We start from the raw sequence: 26,686 nt of genomic DNA, 5'->3' as shown, positions 1-26,686 counted from the left end.
AATTCATAATGAAAATCACTCAAAGACTTTGATCTGAGTTTCATAATGTTCTAGAAGTCCAACAACACAAGATTCCAGCCTAGGGAAAAGAATGAGAGTATAACTCCAGTTATCCACCACCCTTATCTTGTACTTACAGGTTTGGGTGCCAGATGTATATGACATCATGCTGAATATACACTAGATCCACAAAAATTCCCTCAACCAAGATACAGCCGCATGAATGTTTCTCAGACACTGTAGCAAACACAATGCAGACATGGACCATTCATCATCAGATTTCCATCATTTGATATTGGTGATGTTCTGGAGCCATAGCACAGCAGTGGGGCATTCAACTTTCACGCGACCTACCCATGTTCGATTCCTCTGCCCCTCTCAGAGAGCCGGGCAAGCTACCGAGAGTATCGAGCCCTCAAGGCAGAGCCTGGCAAGCTACCCGTGGCATACTGGATATGCCAAAAACAGCAACAATAAGTCTTAGAATTAGAGACATTACTGGTGCCCTCTGGAAAAAATGATGAGCATCAGGATGACAGTGACAGTGACAGTGATATTGGTGACAGATGGTCAGAGATTTCTTGAACCAGAGCAACTGAAGTATCATTTTGTATAGTGGTTGCTTAAACACAGAACTAGAAAGCGTAAACACTGAATGAATCATTATTTTGTGTTTTGGGGTCTAAGGTCAAGGTGAGATCAAGCTGGTTCTTTTGAGACTATGACGTCCCTTGGTTTTCAAGAACATCAGTTTCTATCTTTGTAGTTGCATAGCGTTCTCTCTATTTGTGTATATGTGCCTCTCTATGGCCCATTTTCTTTTTTTTTCCAGATTTATTTATTTTATTTTTTTATCTTGTGTTCTTTTTTTTATTAGTTTATTTTTAATTAGAGAGTCATCGTGAGGGTACAGTTACAGATCCATACATCTTTGTGCTCATGTTTCCCCCATACAAAGTTCGATAACCCATCCCTTCACCAGTGCCCATTCTCCACCACCAGTAAATCCAACATCCCTCCCCCCTCCCCAGTCCCGTCTCCCCCCACCCCACCCTGCCACTATGGCAAGGTATTCCCTTTTGTTCTCTCTCTCTGATTAGGTGTTGTGGTTTGCAATAAAGGTGTTGAGTGGCCATTGTGTTCAGTCTCTAGTCTGTATTGGGCCCCCATCACCCTTCCCCCACATGACCTCCGACCACAATTTACTTGGTGGTCCCTTCCCTGAGTTACCCAGAATGAGAGACCAGCCTCCAAGCCATGGAGACAACCTCCACGAGATACCACCTCACACCACAGAGACACATCCAAAAGAAAAAAAGCAACCGCTGTTGGAGAGGATGTGGGGAGAAAGGGACCCTTCTACACTGCTGGTGGGAATGCCGGCTAGTTCAGCCCTTTTGGAAAACAATATGGACGATTCTAAAAAAACTAGAGGTTGAGCTCCCATTTGACCCAGCAATACCACTGCTGGGATTATATCCCAGAAAAGCCAAAAAGTATAGTCGAAGTGACACATGCACTTATATGTTCACCGCAGCACTGTTTACAATAGCCAGAATCTGGAAAAAACCCGAGTGCCCTAGAACAGATGACTGGTTGAAGAAACTCTGGTACATCTATACAATGGAATACTATGCAGCTGTTAGAAAGAATGAGGTCATGACGTTTGCATATAAGTGGATCAGCATGGAAAGTATTATGCTAAGTGAAATGAGTCAGAAAGAGAGAGACAGACATAGAAAGATTGCACTCATCTGTGGAATATAGAATAATAGACTATAAGACTAACGCCCAAGAATAGTAGAAATAAGTACCAGGAGGTTGTCTCCATGGGTTGGAGGCTGGTCTCTTATTTAGGATCTTGCTCACTCCTCTCTACTGTTCAGTAGCCATTTCCAGGCTCCTCCTGTGTGTTGAACATAATGGAACAAGCCCAGATTCCCATTTGATGTCTTTTTCTTTTTTTTTTTTTTTTTTTTGCTTTTTGCGTCACACCCGGTGATGCACAGGGGTTGCTCCTGGCTCTGCACTCAGGAATTACCCCTGGCGGTGCTCAGGGGACCATATGGGATGCTGGGAATCGAACCCGGGTCGGTCGCTTACAAGGCAAACGCCCTACCCGCTGTGCTATCGCTCCAGCCCCTGATGTCTTTTTCTTATCTAGACAACTAATTTGTCACCATTTGGGGGCAAGAGAAGTGAGCAAGAGTATTAATAGAATCACACAGTGGGAAAAACCTTCATTTCTAGTAAGAAGTGAGTGGGTCAGGTGAGTCAGATGTTTGTTTGCCAGACTCAGTGTGTGAACTTCAGTTTATGTCTAATATTAAAAAGAAATGACACAAAGACAGAAATTGTTAGTTTTTGCAATTTCCCAAGAGCAATCAAAAAAATCAATTTCTATAATATAATTCATGTTTTTTTTTCTTTTAATTTCCAGATCACCAGATTAAAAATAGACCGAAACCCTTTTGCTAAAGGATTCAGAGACTCTGGAAGAAACAGGTAAGAAAAACTGGGAAAGAATCTACCACAATGACATTTTCTTTTCTATGTGACAGTATTCATCTTTACCCCCATGTGCCATTGGTGGTGTTGACTCCGCTTGTTTGGAAAACAATTGCTTGCTCTGCTACTGTTCTGACTCATACAAAAAGACATGGGAAAGGATAATATGAATTAAAACCTTACCTCCCAAAGATAGAGTTATTCAAATTTTTTAAATTGTAAATCACTGTGAATCTTAGATTAACTATAAATAATCACATCAAATTCCTCATGGTGTTTCTCTATATATATTATACTTAATAATTCAGTTGCTTAAAACAATTTTTTTTTTCACTTTTCGGGTCACACCCGGCGACGCACAGAAGTTACTCCTGGCTCTGAACTCAGGAATTACTCCTGGCAGTACTCAGGGGACCATATGGGATGCTGGGAATCGAACCCGTGTTGTCCACGTGCAAGGCAAATGCCCTACCTGCTGTGCTATCACTCCAGCCCCAAAACAAATATTTTGATTTATCACAAATAAATGCTACTTTTGTTTTGATAAGCATCTACAGATAATTTGCAACACCTGAGGTGATAGCTCACTTAATTTTTATTACCAGGAAACAAGGAACTGTATACAAATAAGAAACTACTACCAGGAACTAAATTGCTTTAGAAATGAACAATTTTTCAAAGAGATATTTACAAAACATATTGCAAGGCTTAGAGAGATAGTACAGGTTTTAAGTCATTTGCCTTTCATGTGACTGACCTTGGTTTAATTCCTGGCACCGCATATAATCACTCAACCCTGAGTGATCCCTGAGAAGAGGGACAGGAGAAAGCCCTGAGCACCACTGGGTGTGCACCCCAAACAACAACAGCAACAACAACAAAAAGTATATATGTATAAATGTACATATATATGTATCTGTAGCACTGTATCACTGTCATCCCGTTGTTGATCAATTTGCTTGAGTGGGCAACACTAACATCTCCATTGTGAGACTTGTTACTGTTTTTGGCATATCAAATACACCACGGGTAGCTTGCCAGGCTCTGCCGTGAGGGCGAGTTACTCTCGGTAGCTATATATATATGTATGTGCGTATATAATACATGTATATATGTGTATATAACACATGTTACCTGTTTCAGTAAAGGAAGTTTGTCCACCACAACTTTGTTGATGAATCAGCATCATTATTAATGCTTAGCTTGTTATCTAGTGAAAGTCTTAAAAAGTGTAAAAGTTTATAGTACTATTTACTCTTGTAAATGGGTTTAGGCTGTGGTATTTTTCTCATTATTTTTTCCCCTTAAATTCTTCCTATATACCCTTCCTATACAAAACCAAAATATGTTATCCATGGAGAATTAGGAGAAACTGAAATTGTAAGTGGAAGCAGATATATCAAAAGATATTTAATCAGAAAACTTTGTTTATATTTACTGTACTGAAAAAGCAAATGAGACATATGTGTCTTATAAAGTATGTAACCTTTGGATAACTATTTACATTAGTGATTAAACATTTTCATAAATTTGTGTACTTCTTTGCGTCTGAATGACAGGTTGTTGGGAGTTATCTTCAAAAGTTACAAAAATTTGTGAGTTCAAAGAGCTAGATTTTTTTTTCAGGGTCTTTTTTAAAAAAAATTTATTAGTGAATCACTGTGAGGTACTGTTACAAACTTACGAACATTCATGTTTGCATTTCGTTTACATCCCTTCACCAGTGCCCATTCTCCTCCACCAATGTTCCCAGTATCCCTTTCAAAACCCCACCCCAACCCCCACCACCCCTACCTCTGCAGCAGGGCATTCCCTTTTGTTCTCTCTCCTGTTGGACGTTGTAGTTTGCAATAGAGGTATTGAGTGGCCATCATGTTCGGTCTATAGTCTACTTTTGGCTCACAGCTTTCAACCCAAGTGGGTCCTCCCAACATTCACTACTAGGTGTTCCCTTCTCTATCTCAGCTGCCTTTTCCCCCAGCATGTGAGTCCAGTTTCCAAGCTGTGGGCCAGACCTCCTGGTCCTTATCTTACTAATCTTACTTATCTTACTAATGTTGGTTGTTAGTTTCCCATTCTGCTACTTTATATTCCACAGATGAGTGTGATCTTCCTATATCTGTCTCTTTCTTTCTGACTCATTTCACTCAACATGATACTTTCCATGTTGATCCACTTATATGCAAATTTAATGACATCATCTTTTCTAAAAGCTGCATAGTATTCCATTGTGTAGATGTACCAAGGTTTCTTTAACCAGTCATCTGTTCTTGGGCACTCGGGCTTTTTTCTGGATTTTGACTATTGTAAACAGTGCAGCAATGAACATACAAGTGCAGATGTCATTTCTACTATACCTTTTTGCCTCTTCGGGATATATTCCCGGGAGTGGTATTGCTGGGTCAAATGGGAGCTCAATTTATAATTCAAAGAGCTAGATATTTTCTTTTTTCTTTTTTTTTCTTTTTGGGTCACACCCAGCGATGCTCAGGGGTTACTCCTGGTTTTGCACTCAGGAATTACTCCTGGCGGTGCTTGGGGGACCATATGGGATGCCGGGGATCGAACCCGGGTCGGCCGTGTGCAAGGCAAATGCCCTACCCGCTGTGCTATCGCTCCGGCCCCAAGAGATAGATATTTTCAAAGAGATATTTACAAAACATTTTAGGAAAATATTCCACATATCTCATATGTGGGAGCCAGGTTCTATCCCTGACACTGCATGGTCCCCCACTGCTTGAGTCATATATGGTTCCAGCACAACACATTTAGGGGCAAAGAATGTAACTCAGTGGTAGATTATTTGTCTTGCATGTGTGAAGCCCTGGGTTTGTTCCCTGGGACAACACACCAACCACACAGAAACAAGCCAAAGAGGAGTATTATATATTTAGAATTACCTTGTGAACTATGAAACATGTTAAAAAATTATACAAAAATTGTCATACCAATCATTTAAAATGACAGATGATTTATGAACACACATTTTTTTACAAAGCATTTATTTTATCTGAAAAAGAGGCAGAAGTATATCTCTATTAAGTTTACATGGCAGCTGAAAGCACTTCTTTATGAAACTCATTGTATATTTAAAATAGATTTATTAAATCCTTTTTGTTTTTGGTCCAAATCTGGTTGTGCTCAGGATTTACTACTGGTTTTTCACTAAAGGTCTTATAAGTAAAGCTATGTGCAGATGAGCAAGTGTACAGTATGTTTTCTGGTAAGAGATCCAAGGCTTCCTTCATAATTTCAAAAAGAGTCTATGACTAAAAGTTAAGAATTTCTGCATTAGATGCAACTATTTATCTTTAGGAATCAGCTCTATTTTTACTTTCTTCGACAAATTTTTTTCCTTCTGTATCTTTAGTGGTATTTATTATTTGATATTTTTTTCTTGGCATTCCAGAGGTCTTCTTTGTTCCTTTGTTTCCCTTGCCCATTTGGTTCCTGCCTTTTCAGAGGAGTTATTTAGAGAGGAATTTAGACTAGACAGGTTATATTGACCGACAGTTGATCTCTGATTGGAGCCACGTCTTTTTCCTTGTTTGTTTTTGGGCCATATCCCTAGGTGCTCAGAGCCGAGTCCTGGCTCTGTGCTTAGAGATCACTGCTGGTGGGCTCAGGGGACCATACCAGATGCTGGGGATTGAATCTGGGTCAGCCTGCCACGTGCAAGGCAAGCACCCTACCCAGTGTACTGTCTCTCTGGCTTGTGGGGTCACACCTAACGTTTTTTTATTATTATTAATTGCTGTTACTGTCAGAGGAGAATTTCATTTTGGCCAGTGTATTTTTCAAATTTTATTGAGTTTTTTTTTTCTTTTTAAGTTTTTTTTTTAGTTCACTGAGTTACTTCAAAGTAACTGTTTTGAATTCTTTATCAACTAGATCACAATTTTTTTCTTTTTTGCGAGGGGGCCACACCCGGCAATACACAGGGGTTACTCCTGGTTCATGTACTCAGTAATTATTTCTGGCAGTGCTCGGGGGACCATATGGGATGCTGGGAATCAAACCCAGGTCGGCTGAGTGCAAGGCAAACGCCCTACCTGCTGGGGGTCACACCTAACTTTAAGGATAAGACCATTGTACCTTAAAGGATTTGCTGCTTGTCAAGAAGTTGTGATGACATTTTACTTAAAGTGTTGAAGTCCTCTTGTCTCTCCACTGGACTGGAAAGTACCTTGACACATCATTTGGCTTTGATCTATGTCTTTCTGATGGCTGCTGATGGTTTTCTGTCCAGGACAGTTTATCCTCCCCATGAACTGTTTTTATCTGTAAGAATTCCTGCAGAACTGAATCCTGATTAATCCCCTTGACACACACTTTATTTCTTTTCCTGATTGTATAGATTTTTAAAAATTGTATCCTACCAAGACCTATAGGTATTTTAAGTTATTAAAATTACAGAAGTATCTGTAGTTGGATGCTTACTGTGTTATAGACCTTTTACTTCCAATCTTTCTGATATTTAAATGAATTTGTATTTCACAATGAGGAAATGGATGTTCAGAGATAGTAAGCGGTTTTCCTAATATCACACAGAGCAGAGCCTGGATTAAAACCCAGATCTGCTTGACTTCAAAGCATGTGCATGTTGCGCTGTCAGACAGTTTAAGTTTATCTTTGGTTTTCCTCCAAAATCCTTTAATCTACTCAGGCTATCCAGAACCTTCTCTCCTTGTCCCTCAAATGACCTGCATACCTCAGTCAGTCTTTGTGGACTATTTCACAATCTCCCCTCCCCTTCCCTCCCCTTCCCTCCCCTCCCCTCTTCTCTTCTCCTCTCCTCCCCTTATTTTTTTGATTACACCCAATGGTGCTCAGGGTTTATTCCTGGCTCTGTGCTCAGGGATCACTCCTGACAGGCTCAGGGAACCACATGTACAGGGCGAACACCTTAACTGCTTTACTATCACTCTGGCCCTGTGTCAAATACCCCTGCAAATGAGGATTTTATCATAGAAGACCAGCTGAACTTCCCTGGCAGGTGAAATGTGATATGATACTATAAAGTCAAGTGCCTTATTATAGGAAGGATGAATTATTAAAGAGAGAAGCCATTTGATCCTTCAGAAACCTGGAAAGCTATATTGAAAAATACTACTTCTTGGGGAAGTTATAGGGGACTCAGTATTTTTCTCTTTTTTAAAAAACCTCACAATTACCTTATAATTCTGCTTTAATCCTCTCTGACTGGATGCAGGATCTGGTAAGGTTAAGAATTATTATTCCACTTTTTCCCCATGAACTGATGGATAAAAACATAGAGAATTATTTATAAATCTAGGAACCAGTGATTCTGTGCCAGTATTAGAACCTACTTCATTACCTCCAAACCAATGCTCAACCTTGTATTGCCTTCTTATGCTAACAGAGTTCTTATAAACCTAAGATTTTCCCATTTCAGGCATCAGATGACTCACACAGAAGAGCATGGTTTTATGAGTTGCATATAAATGTACCCAAAACATACGGATTACATTTCTTTTAAAAACACAAGGACTTAGAAATAGGGGGAGAAAGTGCTTGGCCAATATTTTTTGGTTTTGCAGAACACAAAACATTTGTGGAACATTTTGGAGTTACAGGATTTGCCAAACCTCAAACCAAAACACGTTCAGGTTTGTTGTTCTCAATCCATCCCAGCATGATCCAGAGACCCAAGAAGAGAGGACTGGGAGAGAAAAGAAGGGCAGGACATTGCCACCCACTATACATTTTAAATGCCTTGTATGCATTGACCTTGGCCCTGTAAGCCTGCGAAGCAGTGTCATCAGGGAGTCCCGGCCAACAGCAACGTCCTCTCAATGTGGAGAGGAACTTGAGGAAGTTGTGGCTGGGATCTTTATTATCTGCTGTTCATATTTTAATGTAAATAGATACCCGTGGAGAAGTACTCCTGGCTTTTAGCTTCATCACTTCTTTTTCCTTCATGAGAACCAGAGTGACCCTTCTGACTCTGCATCTGGGAAAGGGCACTCCAAGGCTCTGACAGAATACAGATCCCGGGTCTTGGTAAGCTCCGTAGAGGAGGTCTGAAGTCTGGGAGCGGTGCTAGCTTACTTCAGAGGAGTTTTTGCTATTTGTTCAGTTTTCTCTTCTAGGCCAGTATCTTCAGACACTGTTATCAATGGCAAGCAGGTATTTCAGTCTGCTTTGTATCAGGAACTCTTAAAGGATTTTCTAGAACCCCCGAGGGCGACAGTGAGTCCTCGGCACCTGCCAGCTCAGGTGTCACCATCAGCAGAGTCTTATCAGCTCTCCCTGCTTTTTATTTAAGGAAATGCCATCCCCATGTTTCGGTCAGAGATAGTCACCTCACTTCATATTTTACTGATGAAATTGCTGCTTTTCCTTCCATGTAATCATGGTTAGGAGTCACCATCAAAAATACACTCATTTGGGGGCTGAAGCGATAGCACAGCAGGTAGGCGTTTGCCTTGCACGCACCCGACCCAGGTTCGATTTCCAGCATCCCATATGGTCCCCTGAGCACCGCCAGGAGTAATTCCTGAGTGCAGAGCCAGAAGTAACCCCTGTGCATCGACAGGTGTGACCCAAAAAGCAAAAAAAAAAAACAACCACTCATTTGTTCATTGCAGCACTACTCACGATGGCCCAAACCTGGAAACAGCCCAAATGTTCAAGAGCAGAGGGGTGGATAAAGAAACTATGGTACTCAGGAGGTTGACTCTATAGCGTGGAAGCTGGCCTCACATGCTTGGGCGAGGGCAACTCAGATAGAGAAGGGAACACCAAGTAAAATGTGGTTGGAGGCCACGCAGGGGAAGGGTGATGCGTGCTGAATGCAGACTAGAGACTGAGCATAATGGCCACTTAACACCTTTATTGCAAACCACAACACCTAATTAGAGAGAGAGAACAAAAGGCAGGATGGGGTGGGGGGAGATGGGATTGAGGAGGTGGGATGGATGCTGGGTTTATTTGTGGTGGAGAATGGGCACTGGTGAAGGGATGGGTTCTCGAACTTCGTATGAGGAAAACATGAGCACAAAAATGTATAAATCTGTAACTGTACCCTCACAGTGATTCACTAATTAAAAAATAAATAAATTTAAAAATATTTAAAACTAAAAAAAGAAACTATGGTACATATATACAGAAAGATAGTACTTGATTACAAGAAAAGGTGAAATCATGCAATTAGCTGCTATATGGGTGGAATTGGAAGACATCTGAAGTTAGTTATAAGGAAAGGGGCAGATACAGAATGATCACCCTCAGATTGAGATATAAAGAAATACAAGAAATAGCAAATGTCCAAAGAAATGGAGAACTGGTATTTAGTAGGAGACAATACCATGATGGGGGGTGGGGAGGAGAAAAAGATTGGGGAGTGCAGTGGGATAGTGGTGGAGGAGAGAAGACAGTTTGGTGGTAGATGTGGTGCTGGAATGTTTTATGCATAAAAGCCAACCACTAACATACTGTAAACCATGAGGTCTAAAAAAAAAATAAAGAAGTGTGTGTGTGTGTGTGTGTGTGTGTGTGTGTGTGTGGTGTGTGTTTATCATAGAGAAAAAATAGTAGAGGACTAGTTTTTTTTTTTTGCTTATGGTTTGGGGTCACAACTGGAAATGTTCAGGGATTACTCCTGGTTCTGTGCTCAGGGATCACTCCTTGTGGTGCTTGGGTATCCATATATAGTGCCAGGGGTTGAACCAGGGTTGATTGCATGCAAGGCTTTATTCTTTGTACTCTTTCTGGCCCAGACTAGTTCTTTTTGGAGTAGAGAAACTGGCAGATTTTATTTCTAGGTATTGTCTCCTAAATGGAGGAAAATTATTTCTAAATAAATCCTACTTAAAAATTCCTCAGAAATTATGTGGCCTCAGTCTAACTTGGAGTTGAAGGTCAATATGTTTGTCTTTAATCAGAGCTGTTAAGGCATAATATCTAATTACCTTTGGGAGGTTCCTCCCATGGGAGACAGCAGCACTTCTCTGTCCCTGAGGAAGGATCAGTGCCCTCACCTCGAGGATATGACGGTGGTAATAATGATGGTTGTTGCTGCTATTGATGTTGTTCTTGTCGTTGTGATCTGTGTTCCTTGGCTGTGGTCCATCCTGGAATGCAGACTTCTGGAAGACTGGGATTGTATCTCTTTTAGGTTTCTAATATCATATTTTCCCTATAGAGACTAAAATAATAAATGTCTAGTTACAAAAGACTTAGTTGAGGAGTGGCAGAAAAATGTAAAACCAGAAAGTTTACAATCAGAAGTCTTACTCCAACAATAGGTAAATCAAGTAGAGTAATCTTGGGAGGCTAATTTGGGCTGCCATCAAAGAAGAAAGGAAAGGATGAATTTATAAATAGGTATAGTTTGGGAGAGTCAAGGCAATGCTGTGTATATATGTGTGTGTGCGTGTGTGTGTGAAAGAGAGAGAGAGACAGAGAGAGAGAAAGAGAGAGAGAGAACACTAATACTGGGATTGAATCCAGGGCCAGGGCCTCATACATGCAAAGCAAATAATCTACCACTAGGTATATCCCTGACTCTCAGTGCACTATTGACTTACATCTGAGGTCAATTGCTGCTATAAGATACTTATTAAACTTCTTTGTATATCAGACATGTAATTCCTTCAGTCATCTGAGCAGGCTCTGAGTAGTGGAGGCAAGTCTGCAATGCCTGGCAACTGGATAAGAAGGACATTCAGCCAGTATCAGAGTCTGTTAGTCTCAGGATAAGATGGGTCCTGGGGCAGAGGTCATGTCGAGTGAAGTTTGGTTGAGAAAAGTCACTGACTAGTGAACTGAGGTAAAATGGCATATATGGAGGTAGCCACCTCAAAGGGCAGCCTATTACAAATAGAAGACAAAAATTTTAAAGCTGAAGAGAAACAAATTAAAGCAAACGTTGGTTGGGCAGCAGCTTTGGAAGGTATATCTGTCCCCATGCCTGGAAAGCTCACTGTATCCAACCAGAGAAGCATTATGCCTGCAAAAGATTTTCATTTGAAAGGGGAAAAGCGAAGGAGAAGGAAAGAGGACTTTGTGGGTCTCTTAACCCACATCTAATATGAAAGCCTTATCTCTTTAAGAAAGACTAAAGATATTTTACAGAATTCCTGCCAAAGCATCCACACACATTAAAAGGAGAAGACTAACATCATCATCTGACTGAGGAGTGAAGGTTCTAAGAACTTGTTTTAAGAGTGTCATGATGTGTATGTCTCTGAGTTCTCTGATGCCTGGGTCCTTTATCCTGTCTTTGGCCTTGGGCTTCACCTTTAAATGTAAAACAAAGGGGACTATTCCTTCTGACAAGCACCCCAGAATCCTTATTACAGGTCCATAGTTTAGTTGTCCAGTCTTTTTAGAGGACCTTTGAAGCTTGAACCAGAACACTCAAACCCCATTACTCAAGAACTATCAGGAAGGAGCCAGTGACAGCCCTGCATCATGGAGAGTTTGGTTGATTTAAGTCAGCAGTTTTCATAGGAAGTCCCTCAACAGAAAAAGTGATAGTCTGTGAGGTAGGTATAGCAGGCAGTCTGAGCCAGATTGCCTAGTTCTAGGGAGGGGAGAGGGGGAACTGTGACTGGTAGTAGTCCTTGGTTCTTGTTGTCTCTTTATAGACTATCTCAGTGGTTGGTTACTTAAAAGTGAAACCATGAACTTCCTAAAAGAAATAGATATTTGCATGCTGAATGAGGATCTTAATCAGGCTAATTTTAAAAAATATATACTTGTACCCATTTGACCCAGTAATACCACTTCTGGGAATATACCCCGGAGAAGCAAAAAAGTATAGTCAAAATGACATCTGCACCTGTATGTTTATTGCAGGAGAGCTTACAATAGCCAGAATCTGGAAAAAAAACCGAATGCCCGAGAACAGATGACTAGCTAAAAAAACTTTGGTAGATCTACAAAATGGAATACTATGCAGCTGTTAGAAAGCATGAAGTCATGAAATTTGCATATAAGTGGATCAACATGGAAAGTATCATGTTGAGTGAAATGAGTCAGGAAGAAAGAGACAGACACAGAAAGATTGCACTCATATGTGGAATATAAAGTAGCAGAGAGCTAGCAATGATGCAACCTCTGGCAGAAAGCCCTCTGGACTTAGTCACTAAAATACTAAAATACAGAAATCTAGAACCTCACGGCCGCTACTGTGGCCACTCGACCTCATATCTCTTCATTCTCAGCAATGGAAAACAAATTGTCAAATGCTTCCTTTCCAGCAGGTCCGACTTGGGGGGGGGGCGGGAAATTCCAAACAATAATAGTGAGTTTTTTTGTTTGTATGTAATCAAAGTAAAGAGAAAGTAAAGTGAAATTTATCAGTTACACAGGCGGGGTGGGGGGTTGGGGGGTGGGGGGATGGGGGGGAGTTTCACCATGGTTCTTGGTGGTGGAATATGTGAACTGGTGAAGGGATGGGTGTTCAAGCATTATGTAACTGAGACTTAATCCTGAAAGCTTTGTAACTTTCCACATGGTGATTCAATAAAAAATAAATTAGGAAAGAAAAATATATATACTTTCATATTTAATTATCATTTCTATAATGAATAATTATAATTTATAAGTTATTGGTTGCTGAGTGTTAGGCATATTGTATTTCAACACCAATTCACAATCCCAGTGCCAACTTCCCTCCATCAGTGTCCAATACTCTGTTCCCCTTCCATGCCCACCTGCCACCTTGATACGCACATTTCAAAGTTCAGTGATTGCCGCCTAAAGCTCATGTTGAGTCTGTGCTTCATATATATAGCTACAACACTGTCCCACGTCGCTAGTAAAACCAAAGTCATGACCCCTGTTCCTCCATCACTTCCCTTTCTCATTTTCCCCCCTTCCTCCTGCTTGATTTCTTTCCCCCTCTGGTCTCCTCCCTGAACTTTAGTGCCAAGGGGCATCTAGACATTCTACCTTTACTACATTACATTTTCTCATCCAGTTATTCTGTATACCACAAATAACTGAAATTATCTAGTGTTTGTCTACTGACTTACTTCTCTCAACATGATATCTTTCAGTTCCAACCAGGTCACAGCAAATTGCATGATTTAATCATTCCTTGCAGCTTTAAAGTATTCTATTGTGTACATATATCACATCTTCATAACCCATTAATCTTTTGTTGTACCCTATGTGGATTCCATATCTCAGCCATTGTATTAAGTTCAGCAATGAATAATGGTGTGCATATACACTTTTGAATGGTTCATTTGTTTCTTTTGGTCTTGGGGGTAAATCCAAAAGTGGAATTGCTGGATCATGTGGCAGCTCAATTCTAAGTTTATTGAGGACTCTCCACACTGTTTTCCACAGGAGTTGAACCAGACAGCAGCTCCATCAGCAGTGAATGAGAGTTCCTTTTTCATACCCCCACCAATACAGATTGTTCTTACTGCGCTTGATCTGTGAATAAAACTCATTATTAGGACAAAGGAAAGCTTCTGTATGGTGGTTAGGAAAATATTTGAGCATAAAGAATTTTCTTGAGATTCCTCTCTTATACAGCTGCTGTCCCAAGGTCCTGTGGTTCGAACAAGAGCCATCTTTCTTGGGCACAGCCGAAACACCCTGTCAAATCCCAGAATTGCATGGCAACGCATATCAAGATGTGTGCAACCACAAAGAGGCTTGTAAGACAAGGAATCAACATGTCTAACGTTAAGATAAAGAAAATAAAGGGAGAGGGAAAAACCAGCTAGAAATTAGTCCCTGGGCTTGGGCATTTTTGCTTAGACCCCAAAGAGAGAAGTTTCCTTTTACAGTTGGAAGTGGAAAGGAGGGTGTAGGGTGGCAAATCAATTAAAATTTGCTAGCTGGGTTTTCTCTGGATGATAACAAGTCTTGTCTATGTCCGCATGTAATTAGTAAGCTGAATATAAAACTATTGGATACTATATGTAAATGAATTAAATGTCCACAGTTTCACATACTTCAACCCTATACATTTCTTGGCATTTAAGTGGTAAGTGTGTAAATGAAAGTGATAATCATTTCATATGGATTTGTGGCCCAACTTGTCGCTTTCTCTTGTCTAGATGATAGATATTGGACTGTGTTTCTCATTTTGCCGATTGTGAAATTGTGTGCAGTGATGTAGTAGCTTTCAGAATTTGCAAATGCAGGCAATGGCAGCTTCCAGGGAATGATTTCACTTTCCTCATATCAGAACAGCTTGCCGGTCAGCAGACACTCTTGCCCTCGTCCAGCTTCCTGTTACTCCTGAGGGTTCTCTTACTTAAGAGTCACTGAGCCGATCACTGGCCTTCTTGCAATCACTTTCCAAGTGTCTCTCTCATTTTCAAGATCTCTATTTTAATTTGTTATCACTTTGGCTATGTTTCCCCTATTAATCTCATTCTGCCCTTTGTTTCTTTTTTTGCTGACAAATTTACCTGTACAGATTTAAAAAAAATAGTCTCTTAGTTATCCCAGGCACAGGTGCCATTTTCCAGATCTGTCCACTTCCAGTTCTGGGCTCCCTCTCCACTGCTCCTGCCTCTAGAGTTCAGGGTAGTTGGCCCTCTCATACACTTCTGCAGCAGTATCCTGCTGGTTTCCTTCTGTTCATCCTGGCTGTTTATTATGTCCACTGGCTCATGGGACCTTAGCCAGTATTTAACATTTTTCTCTGATTTGTTATTTGTTCTCCCTTCTCTGTCAGGATCCTTTCCCACTATTGTCGTTTGGCCACATGGGTTTGCCAGGGAAAGTTGGCAGTTGTTTTATTATTTATGGCTCTTGCCCAGGGAGTGACGTCTTTAATGGATAACATATTGGAGTCTGAAATATCTGCAAGATAATAGGGTCTACTGCGTCTTGAGGGATAAGTTTTTGGTTCTTTGAGGATAGAATAAGTAATGGAATTAGGTAACATCCAGGTCTCTTTCTATTCAACCCAAAGCCAGTGGGCTGGCAAAGCTTTAAATTCTAGTGAAGTGAGAAGGTTTTCTCCTATTTCAGGAGAGCTGACAGTGGTGGAACTTCTTTTTCTTTTGTCAGATTCATGATCTTCCAGCATATGTTTTCTGTCTTCACTTGGTATGTTTTGTCTTTACTCCACTTGGAGTTATTATGTAGAAGGATGCAATGTGATTGTCTTCATCTCATGGATACAGAGACTTGGACTCAAAAAAGTTACCTAGCTTGGCCAAGGTTTCTCTAGTAAGTGGCACAGTCCTGCAATTCGAACTCAGGCAGTCTAGCTTCAGGTTTTGTGCTCTTAACTATTATGCAAATTTGTCTTCACGTATATTGCCAAGTTAAAGTTGAATCATTCTACTCAATTGCAGTGAAAAATTTTTAGTAGGCTCTTTTGTGTTAAGGATTTTTATCCACGATACTTCATGAGGCTATGAAAAAATACTTATGGACTGCCATTGCTACCTATTCTGACTTCAACTGTGGAGGTAGTTCTCCAATTGAGAATAACTGGGTAAGGAACAATGTAACTCAACTCCATTCATCTGTCTCTTGGAAGACTCACCAATTCATTATTGTCACCATTAATTTTAATGGTATTTATTGTACAATGAAAGCCAAGTTTTGAATGATTAATTTTTTGTCAAGTTGCAAAATCTTTATTTTCTCTGAATAACAAATAAACCTAGGGACCTAGATGTAGGAACTTTCAAATCCAGCAAAAGAGAAGGATGTGAAGATTTACCCTCACCTGTGAGGTGAGGACAGCATAAGGAGAAGAATTAGAAGGTGGCGAGATGATTATTTAGTCTAAAGAGCAGTATATTTTGCTTTTGTGTCTTTTCTATTATTGGAAGTGGAAGAGAAAGAAAAGGAGATGAGAAGTGCAATACCACTCTTGGTATAAAACTCAGGCTTCTAACATGGAATAAATATCCATATTGCCTACCACTCCATCTTGTATCTAGAACTCTAGCTACACTGAACAATTTCCTTTTTCTAGAACATGCCTTGTCTTTTGTATCTCCCATCATTTGGACATATTACTAATTCTACTAGAAAAGCTCTTTTGCCTCTTTGTGTGGAAAAAGACACAAAGCTAAGTGACTTAAATAATTGGCCTTTTATGAAAGCTTCCTTGTTTTTTTCCAGGTGTATTAAGGTTATCTTTTTCTATGCTCTAGGGTAACTTCCACATATCTTGAATGTATCATTTATAATATAGTCCAGAAGTAGTCTTTTGCTTATTCTTTTGATGTTTTTGTTGAATATAACACTTCTAAAGGATAAACCCTGTGACCTTTTTGTATTCCTTTCTACTGAATCTAGTATGTAATCGTTCTTCTTGTTTGATAATTCCTTTATTATTTCAAGACCCTGACCCTTGAATATCTTTTACCAGTTATGATCAACGGCTAATATCAATACATAGCTTTTGTTCCCTTTGTTTTACTGGTGTCAAATTATATGAAGATGAATCAAATTGAGTAAGATAGAACTAGTGAGAGGATAAATGGAAAAAAAACATGAAAAGCTGCTCCATCAGAAGACAAATTAATGAGGTCACCATTCATTTTGTGCTAATAACATCGTTGAGTGTCCTAATTATTTTCATAGTTATTAAATATTTACTGAGTTTCAAAGGAATGGTTGCACCTTTGTTTTGAATGATAGTGTTGGAAACACTTCTTCACAGTCTATTCCTTTCCCTAATCAGTGCATATCCAGGCATCATCAGTTTGCAAAAGAGCTCTTTGGCCTGCTTCCTTTTCTTCTTTTTCTAGTGGTTTGGCTGGTGAGCATATAGAAAATTCTAAAGAGAAGAGGCCTGTAAAACAGACTGGTGATTACAGCCAAAAACTGAAAAAAGGGGTTTGGATATGGCCTCTATTGTGTTTGGAGCAAACAAGGAAACATAAGCAAGAGGAAGATGGCCAGTTTGATCACCTCTGATCAGAAGCTTCTGAGATGACATCAGGTCTTTGGTGTGCGTCGGACTTGGAGAGGCCCACATGTGGAACGTGTTAGTGACATGGAATTACCTAAGACTACTTTTTCCCCTAGCAATTAGACAATTCACTTTTGAGAAACTTGAGATAAAATTTTACCAAACTAGGGTGAAATGATGATGAATAAGTAAACAATGTGTGGCCCAGGATTCATTTTGAATCAACTTCCAACTGGCTGAAGATGTTAATAGATTGTTGGCAAAAGACTATTGTAAGAGAAGAAGGAATAGAAATAACTAGTCTCTGTTAGGGAACTCAGGTTGCTGAAAGTAAAACAAATTGGCTGGAAAAAAAGAAGCCAAAGTAAAATTGGAATTTTGTTTGAGTCTAAGTCAAGGAAGGCACAAGCGGACATAGAAATGTTCCCCCAGTTCCAACACAAGAGACTTCCTTTAATTTTCAGTTTTTGATTTTACATCAAGTTGTTTTTCTAAGATTTAGGCTTAGAACAATGAATCCTGGCTAAAGTTTATGAAAGAATGACTATCATATAGCATATGGAGAAGATTTTGCCTTACTATAAGAGGTGTTAAGGCATAGAACGACATGGAATGCAGAGTAGATATGTTAGTGATGGGTAGAGGCATTCAATTAGCTAAAGCTTTTATCACCAAATCCTGGTAATATGGAACTAGTACTTTCTAATAGTTTTGTTTATCCAGTGAAGTTTTATAGTGTGAGGACAAATAAGATGTGGCTTATAATTAACAAGTAGAATTATTTTTTCTGAACAGAAATATGCTCTGAATATGTAAATAGACTTAATGAAAGTCTAAAATAAATATATGAGACAGATATACTGTGGATTAATAAAAGATGCGAATAATGTATTGTTTTAACCCCTAACTTTGGTAGTTATTACCTATCCTCCCCTCCATAGATTTTTTTCATTAAAATGATCCTGGCATTGACTACTGAACTGGATAAACCGAGGTATACATGTATGTGACGTATTACATAATTTGTGCTTTATAGTAAGGGAAGAAGGTCCTTCTAATGAAAATGTAGAAAGTGACTGATACTTCTACTTTTACCCATTGAGAGAAGAACAAAACATTTCAGCCTGAGTTCAAAATAAACATTCTAAAATACTCAAAGTCTTTGAAGATACTCTAACAGAAACTTGATAGCCATACAAGATATCATAGTAAGTAGAAGCAAATGGTACTCAAGACCCTTCTTAAAATTTAAATCTGTGATTCTATAACTCATCTTTTAGATTTAGATAAATGGATTGATAGTCAATATCTATAGAGTTGGCTTAAATTATTATGCATTTTAATAATTAAAAGTTAAATTATTAACTTTGTACCTTATAAAATGAAGCCAAGATTTGTTTTCCATTTCTTTGTTAATATCAGTAGAAATCAGTGTATTATTGAATTTTAAAAATTATTTTGTTATTACATGGGAAGAAACTATCCTTTGTTCATGAATAACATTCATTCTTGTACTCAAGAAAAATTCATAGGAGGTAAGACAGTTAAGACTCTATTATTGGCTTCCCATGCCATTAAAGGGTGTCCTAAAATATTTTGGTTGGCTGCCAACATTCTAAAAGAGGGCAGTAATATCTAAGCCTGGCCTATCTATTTCTTATATTTGTCAAGTCTCAGCATGGCTCTATCATCTGTCTGGCCCCTCTTTTTAAGCTCCCTAAATGCTTGAGCTTTTTCTCTCCACAATTAGTTTCATGTACTGTTTTCAGTACTAACGTAGGATGACTAGTTAGCGAAGTCTTCTAATCCTACTTCTAACAGATTAACAGCTAATAAACACCACACAACACTCTCTCCTCAGAATCTCTTCTTAAAATACAGTTTGCTTTGCCAAGATTGTTGTATTTAAAGCATCCAAGATTTCAAGGAAGATTTCAGAAATTTAACTCTGCCAAGTAAGACCTGTTCAGAAAGGAACATTTCCAATGCAAAAATTCAATCAGTAGATAAAATCCACTAATCTGAGAAGAACCCAAAGGATCTTAGAGTCATTGATAACAAAAAGATAGTTGTTCTCCCTTAAAATAAAATTTATCAGTTTTTATTTTGGCATGCAGACTGAAGAGAACTCTGAAAGTGTGTTACCTAGAAAGAAGGCAAACCAGTAAAGAAATTATTAACTTGTCTTGTCCCTGTTCTTATAGGGAAGGCTCTTAGTTTTTTCCCCATTGAGGATGATGCTTGCCATAGGTTTGTGATAAATGGCTTTCACTATATTGAGGAAGGTCCCTTCTATACCCGTTTTGGTGAGAGTTTTCATCATAAACGGGTGCTGGATCTTGTCAAATGCTTTCTCTGCATCTATTGATATATGATATTTTTTTATCTTTTCTTTGTTGATATGATGGATTATGTTGATTGATTTCCGGATGTTAAACCATCCTTGAATCCCCGGGATGAATCCCACTTGGTCATGGTGTATGATCTTTTTGATGAGTTGTTGAATTCTATTTGCTAATATTTTGTTGAGAATCTTCGCATCTGTGTTCATCAGGGATATTGGCCTGTAGTTTTCTTTTTTTGGGTGGTGTCTTTGTTTGCTTTTGGTATTAGGGAAATATGAGCCTCATAGAAACTGTTTGGGAGGGGTTCTGTTTCTTCAATTTCCTGGGAAAGCTTGAGAAGGACTGGCAATACATCCTCTTTAAATGTTTGGAAGAATTCGCTAGTGAATCTGTCTGGACCTGGGCTTTTGTTTTTGGGAAGACTTTTGATTACCGTTTATATTTCCTTGATATTAATAGGACTATTCAGGTGCTCCAGGTCTTCTTGGTTCAGCCCTGGGAGATTATAGGAATTCAGGAATTTATCCATTTCTTTTAGGTTCTCTTGTTTCATGGCATACAGATTTTCAAAGTAGTCTCTGATGATCTTTTGAATTTCTTTGGTTTCTGTTGTGATGTCCCCCTTTTCATTTCTGATTTGGCTTATAAGGGTTCTCTCTCCTTTGTAAGTCTTGGTAGTGGTTTATCAATCTTGTTTATTTTCTTGAAGAACCAGCTCTTGGTTTCATTGATCTTTCAAATTGTCTTTTGGGTTTCCATGTCATTAATTTCTTTTTTCTTTTTTTTTGCTTTTCGAGTCACACCCAGCGATGCACAGGGGTTACTCCTGGCTCTACACTCAGGAATTACTCCTGGCCGTGCTGGGGAACCATATGGGATGCTTAGAATCGAACCCGGGTCGGTTATGTGCAAGGCAAACGCCCTACCTGCTGTGCTATCACTCCAGCCCCCCCATGTCGTTAATTTCTGCTCAAAGTTTTATTATCTCTTTCCTTCTGCCTGGTTTGGGCTCCTTTTGTTGGTCCTTTTCTAAGGTGTTGAGCTGTGATGTCAAGTTATTTGTGTGGGCCCTTTCTTTCTTCCTGAGATATGCTTGCAGGGCTATAAATTTCCCCCTTAATACGGCTTTACCTGCATCCCACAGGTTCTGGTAGCTCGTGTCTTCATTCTCATTTGTTTCTAGGTACTTTTTGATTTCTTCCTTGATTCCCACTCTCTCCACTTCTGTTCAATACAGTACTGGAAGTACTTGCAATAGCGATTAGGCAAGAAAAAGATATTAAGGGCATTCAGGTAGGAAAGGAAGAAATGAAGCTCTCACTATTCACAGATGATATGATACTATACTTAGAAAACCCTAAAACCTCTACCAAGAAACTCCTAGAAACAATAGACTCATATAATAAAGTTGCAGGCTATAAAATCAATACCCAAAAGTCCATGGCTTTCCTATGTGCAAATAATGAGAGAGAAGAAAGCGATATGATCAAAGCAATTCCATTCACAATTGTGCCTCAAAAAATCAAATACCTCGGAATCAGCTTAACTAAGGAGGTAAAGGACTTGTATAATGAAAACTACAAAATGCTACTTCAGGAAATAAAAGAGGACACGAGGAAATGGAAAGACATCCCCTGCTCATGGATTTGAAGAATTAATATTGTCAAAATGGCAATCCCCCCCAAAGCATTGTACAAGTTCAGTGTGATCCCTATAGGGATACCCTTGACATTCTTCAAAGAAATGGAGCAAGAGCTCCTGAAATTCATATGGAACAATAAGCCTTCACGAATAGCTAAAGCAATTCTTGGGAAAAAGAAAATGGGAGGAATCGCGTTTCTGCTGCCCTATGAGTTCGACCCCGGTGGCAACTGAGCTATTTTGGACACGAGCAGCTCACGGAGAGGCCCTCAGACTGGGATGGGAGCCCCTGGCCCATTCGCCGCCAGCGGGGCAGGGCTTTCTCTCTCAACTCTTCCTTACTGGGCGCAGCAAGGCAACAGCCGGTTTTAGAACACAGAATGCAGGTACCAGTGGGATGTCCAGGTGATCCCAGAGGGCGGTTTTTCTCTCCAGGCTTCTCCATAGAAGCACCACAAAAGGGAAGTAAAAGCTTGCAGGGATGCAAATACTGGCAGAATTTTCCCTGGACTTCATACAAAAAAAAAAACCAAAAAACATCGCGGCTGCTATCGCGGCAGCGCTACCTATTATATCTTTAGTGTCAGAAATGTGAAAGGGTTCCTTTTTAGCAGGTCTGACTGTGGGGGTTAACTCCAAACAATAATACTGAGTTTTTTGTTGAAATATAGAAGGTAATCAAAATAGTAACCATTTCTCTAGACTGTAAACTAAGCCATAGCCCCATGCTGGCCGACGAGAGGAAATATCCTCCTTTCTTGGTTCTTTTCCCTTTTCTGGGAGAAACGTGTTGTGGAGTCCACCATATTATGAGGTCTATGAAGCAGGCACGAACTTAGAGGTGCGGGAATGGGGGGTTGGAATTAAAATTAAAAAAAATTATGTACTTGGAACAGCAGGACACTTGGGGAGTCTCGGACTGATACTAGCACATGCTCCGCCGAGATTCAACCCGGGTGGCCACACTCTTGTGCGGCCACGTTGCTGCAGATCAACCAGAATACGGAGGAACTACTCTTGGTTCCAGAAACTGCTTGCAGCCATGTCTCTGGACTGTGAACTAAGACATAGCCCCATGCTGGCCGAGGGCAGGAAATAGCTCTTTTTCTCATCGGGCGGTGTGGTGTCAGCCATTATATGAGAACTATTTATTAAGCAGGTATGAACTTGGTGGCGCGGGAAGGAGGGGAAAAAATTCTATGTACTTGACAGTGGAACTTCATATCTCTCCAGTCTCAGCAATGGAAAACTAATTATCAAATGCTTCATTGGCAGTAGGGCTGTCTTTCTTGGGGGAAAACTCCAACAATAGTGAGTTTTGTGTTGAATTATGGAAAGTAATCAAGGTAAAGAGAAAATGAAGTGAAATTTATCAATTACGTAGGTGGGGATGGGGGTGGGAGGGTGGGTGTTGGGAGGTAGACTGGGGTCTTTGGTGGTGGAATATGGGCACGGGTGAAGGGACGGGTGTTTGAGTATTGTATAACCGAGACATAAGTCTGAGAACTTTGTAACTTTCCACATGGTGATTCAATAAAATAAATTTAAAAAAAAAGAAAATGGGAGGAATCAACCTCCTAACTTCCAACTCTATTACAAAGCAGTAGTAATTAAAACAGCATGGTACTGGAATAAAGGCAGAGCTACAGACCAATGGAACTGGGTTGAATACTCTGACACACACCCCCCAAATATATGATCATCTAATCTTTGATAAGAGAGCAAGGAAAGTATGTTTAACAAATTGTGCTGGCAAAATTGGACAGCTACATGCAAAAAAATGGGCTTAGATCTTCACCTATCACCATGTACAAAAGACAGATAAAATGGATTAAAAGCCTCAACATCAGACCAGAATCCCTAAGGTACACTGAAGACAAGGTCGACAAAACTTTCCACAATATTGAAGCCAACGGTATCTTCAAAGCTGACACACCACTGGCCAAGCAAGTGAAAACAGATAAATAAATGGGACTATCTCAAACTAAGAAGCTTCTGCACCTCAAAAGAAACAGTGACCAAAATACAAAGACAATCTACAGAATGGAAAAGTACCCATCCGATAAAGGGTTGATATCAAGGATATGCAATGCACTGACTGAACTCCACAAGAAGAAAACTGCCGATCGATCAAAAAAATGGGGTGATGAAATGAACAGAAACTATCCCAAAGAAGAAATCCGAATGGCTGGGAGCACATGAGAAAATGTTCAACATCACTAATCATCAGGGAGATGCAGATCTAAACAACAATGAGATATCATCTCACACCACAGAGACTGGCCCACATCCAAAAAACAAAAGCAACCGCTGTTGGCATGGATGTAGGGAGAAAGGGACTCTCCTTCACTGCTGGTGGGAATGGCAACTGGTTCAGCTCTTTTGGAAAACAATATGGATGATTCTCAAAAAATTAGAAATTGAGCTTCCATTTGATGCAGCAATACTACTTCTGGGAATATATCCTGGAGAGGCAAAAAGGTATAGTAGAAATGACATCTGCATTTCTATGTTCATTGCAGCACTGTTTGCAATAGCCACAATCTGGAGAAAACCAGAGTGCCCCAAAACAGATGACTGGTTAAAGAAACGTTGGCACATCTACACAATGGAATACTATGCAACTGTCAGAAGACACGAAGTCATGAAATTTGCATATAAGTGAATCATGGAAAGTATCATGTTGAGTGAAATGAGTCAGAAAGAAAGAGACAGATATAGAAAGATTGCACTCATATGGTATATAAAGTAGCTGAGAGGTAGAAGCTTCCAATGATGCAATTTCTGGAAGATATTTCTCTGGACTTAGTTACTAAAATACAGAAATCCAAAACCGTGCGGCCACTAGTGTGGCTGCTCATCCTCATATCTCTTCATTCTCAGCAATGGAAAACAAATTATCAAATGCTTCTTTTTCAGCAGGTCCGACTTTAGGGGGGAGAAGCTCCAAACAATAATAGTTAGTTTTTTGTTGAATATTGAATGTAATCAAAGTAAAGTGAAAGTAAAGTGAAATTTATCAGTTACATAGGTGGGGTGGGGGGCTGGGGAGGTGAGTGGTTGGGGGGAGGTATACTATGATTATTGGTGGTGGAATATGTGCACTGGTGAAGGGATGGGTGTTCGAGCATTGTATAACTGAGACTTAAGCCTGAAAGTTGTTTTTTTTTTTTTTTGCTTTTTTTGGATCACACCCAGCATTGCACAGGGGTTACCTCCTGGCTCTGCACTCAGGAATTACCCCTGGCGGTGCTCGGGGGACCATATGGGATGCTGGGAATCGAACCCGGGTCGGCCGCGTGCAAGGCAAAAGCCCTACCCGCTGTGCTATTGCTCCAGCCCCAAAGCCTGAAAGTTTTGTAACTTTCCAAATGGTGATTCAATAAAAGAATAAATTAAAAAATAAAGATCTTGATGTAAAAAATAAGAAATTATTATCTTGATGAGAAAAATATCAAATTGAAAAGAAAAGTTTCTTCTTTTTAAGGAAGGGGGATCCAGCCACCTCCCTGTAACTTTGAAAGGAAAGGACCTTTGTCATTGACTCTTCTTTCTTTTTTTTAAGGAAAAATTTTTCTCTTTAGAGCCATACCTGACAATACTAAGGGCTTATTCCTGGCTCTGTGCTCAGAGATTATTTTAGGCAGGGCTCAGGGGGCCATATGGGTTACTGGTATTGAGCCCAGGTCAGTTGCGTACAAGACAAGCACCTTATCCACTGTGCTATCATTCTGGGGTCATTGATTCTTCTTTTCCTTCCACCAACTCCTTTATTCTTATCCTGATTTCAGCGTCTCTCCACTTAGAAGTGTGGTAGTTAAATAAAATTCAAAAATCAGAACCCATGCTTAAAACTTCAAAATAATCTCCAATCAGTCCTGTTTTAGAATCTGCAAGAATATGCCTGAAACGGTCTGTATAAGTATGTTAACACAAAGTCTAACAGTACCTTAAACATGACAGAGTGAGAAGGATAAACACCACGGTTTGTACATAGTTCAATCAATAAACTTTCTGAAGTTTATCAATGAGGCAGAATCCTTAAAAAGATATATTTGTAAAATATTTGAGATGTTTCCTGCCTGTTTCAAGTTAGTATACAGCCCTCAATGATCAGCTTGATTATTAGATTAAAAAGTACAGATAGATATTTTGTAGAAATATATTTGTTCTTTTGTGTAGGGTATAATTTCTGGGAAAGTGACCTGGAGCGTGACAGTGGTTGGGTAGTGGAGGTCGCCTGCCAGGGCTGGGTTCCTTGGGGCAGGGACGGCTCTCAGCTGCCCCCTTCTGTGTAACCCCTGGCGTGGAGTCCGGTGGCATGGCTATGGGGGCCTCATTTTATGCTCCCTTCCAGGAGAAGCAGCCATGAGTTCTGGACGGTGGCCAATGAGATTATCTGGCACTGGCAGAAGGTGGCTTATGGGTGTGACTCCTGGGTCACTGGAGATTGGAAGAAGCAGGCAGAGGATCTTTGCTCCCAGGTCCCCAACCGCTGCTACACTCCAGGCCACTTTCCACATGCTTGGGCCGAGCCTCACGCATGAGTAAACATATTCCTGGATTGTGCAGCCTCATGGCTGCCTGACACTTCATCATAAAGGGAAATATATATATATATATATGTATGTATATGCCTCTCAGAGAGCCTGTCAAGCTACCGAAAGTATCCCACCTGCAAGGAAGAGCCTGGCAAGATCCCCGTGGCATATTCAATATGCCAAATAGAGTAACAATAACAGGTGTCATTCCTCTAACCCTGAAAAGAGCCTCCAATTGTTGGGAAAAATGAGTAAGGTGAGGCAGCTAAAATCTCAGGGCTGGGATGAATGGAGGCGTTACTGGCACCCACTTGAATAAATCAATGAACAACAGGATGACAGTGATACAGTGATAATTTCTGGGACCACACACTATATTTATCTGCAGATAGTCATTTGTTTTTGGCTTACATCCGGCAGTTCTCAGAGATTATTCCTATTTCAGTGCACAAGGGTCACTCCTGGTGGTAATCTAGGACCATATGTGGTGTCAGGGATCAAACCTGGGAGAGCTGTATTCAAAGAAGTTCCCCGCTCACTGTACTTTTGCTCTAGCCTCCTGGAAAGGTAGTGTCAACGGACTATGGTAATACAGTGATGGATATCACTGTATCACTGTCATATCATTGTTCATTTACTTGAGTGGGCACCAGTAACGTCTCCATTGTGAGACTTGTTGTTACTGTTTTTGGCATATCGAATACGCCACGGGTAGCTTGCCAGGCTCTGCTGTGCGGGTGGGTTACTCTCAGTAGATTACCGGGCTATCAGAG

General features: G+C 40.0%; 1 protein-coding gene across 1 annotated transcript in view; it reads left to right on the top strand.

Annotated features, from left to right (window-relative positions):
* TBX15 (T-box transcription factor 15) overlaps positions 1-26,686 on the top strand; it is a 152,332-nt gene that overhangs the window by 100,874 nt on the left and 24,772 nt on the right. The window contains exon 6 of the mRNA XM_004614428.2: positions 2,441-2,505. Coding sequence (XP_004614485.1) covers positions 2,441-2,505 — 65 coding nt within the window. The remainder of the gene's footprint in view (positions 1-2,440; positions 2,506-26,686) is intronic.

The sequence above is a fragment of the Sorex araneus genome, chromosome 3, assembly GCF_027595985.1.
Source record: "Sorex araneus isolate mSorAra2 chromosome 3, mSorAra2.pri, whole genome shotgun sequence".
In the NCBI taxonomy this organism is placed as follows: Eukaryota; Metazoa; Chordata; class Mammalia; order Eulipotyphla; family Soricidae; genus Sorex; species Sorex araneus.
Note: the sequence above shows the minus strand (reverse complement) of the source record. Positions and strands in the feature narration are given on the sequence as shown.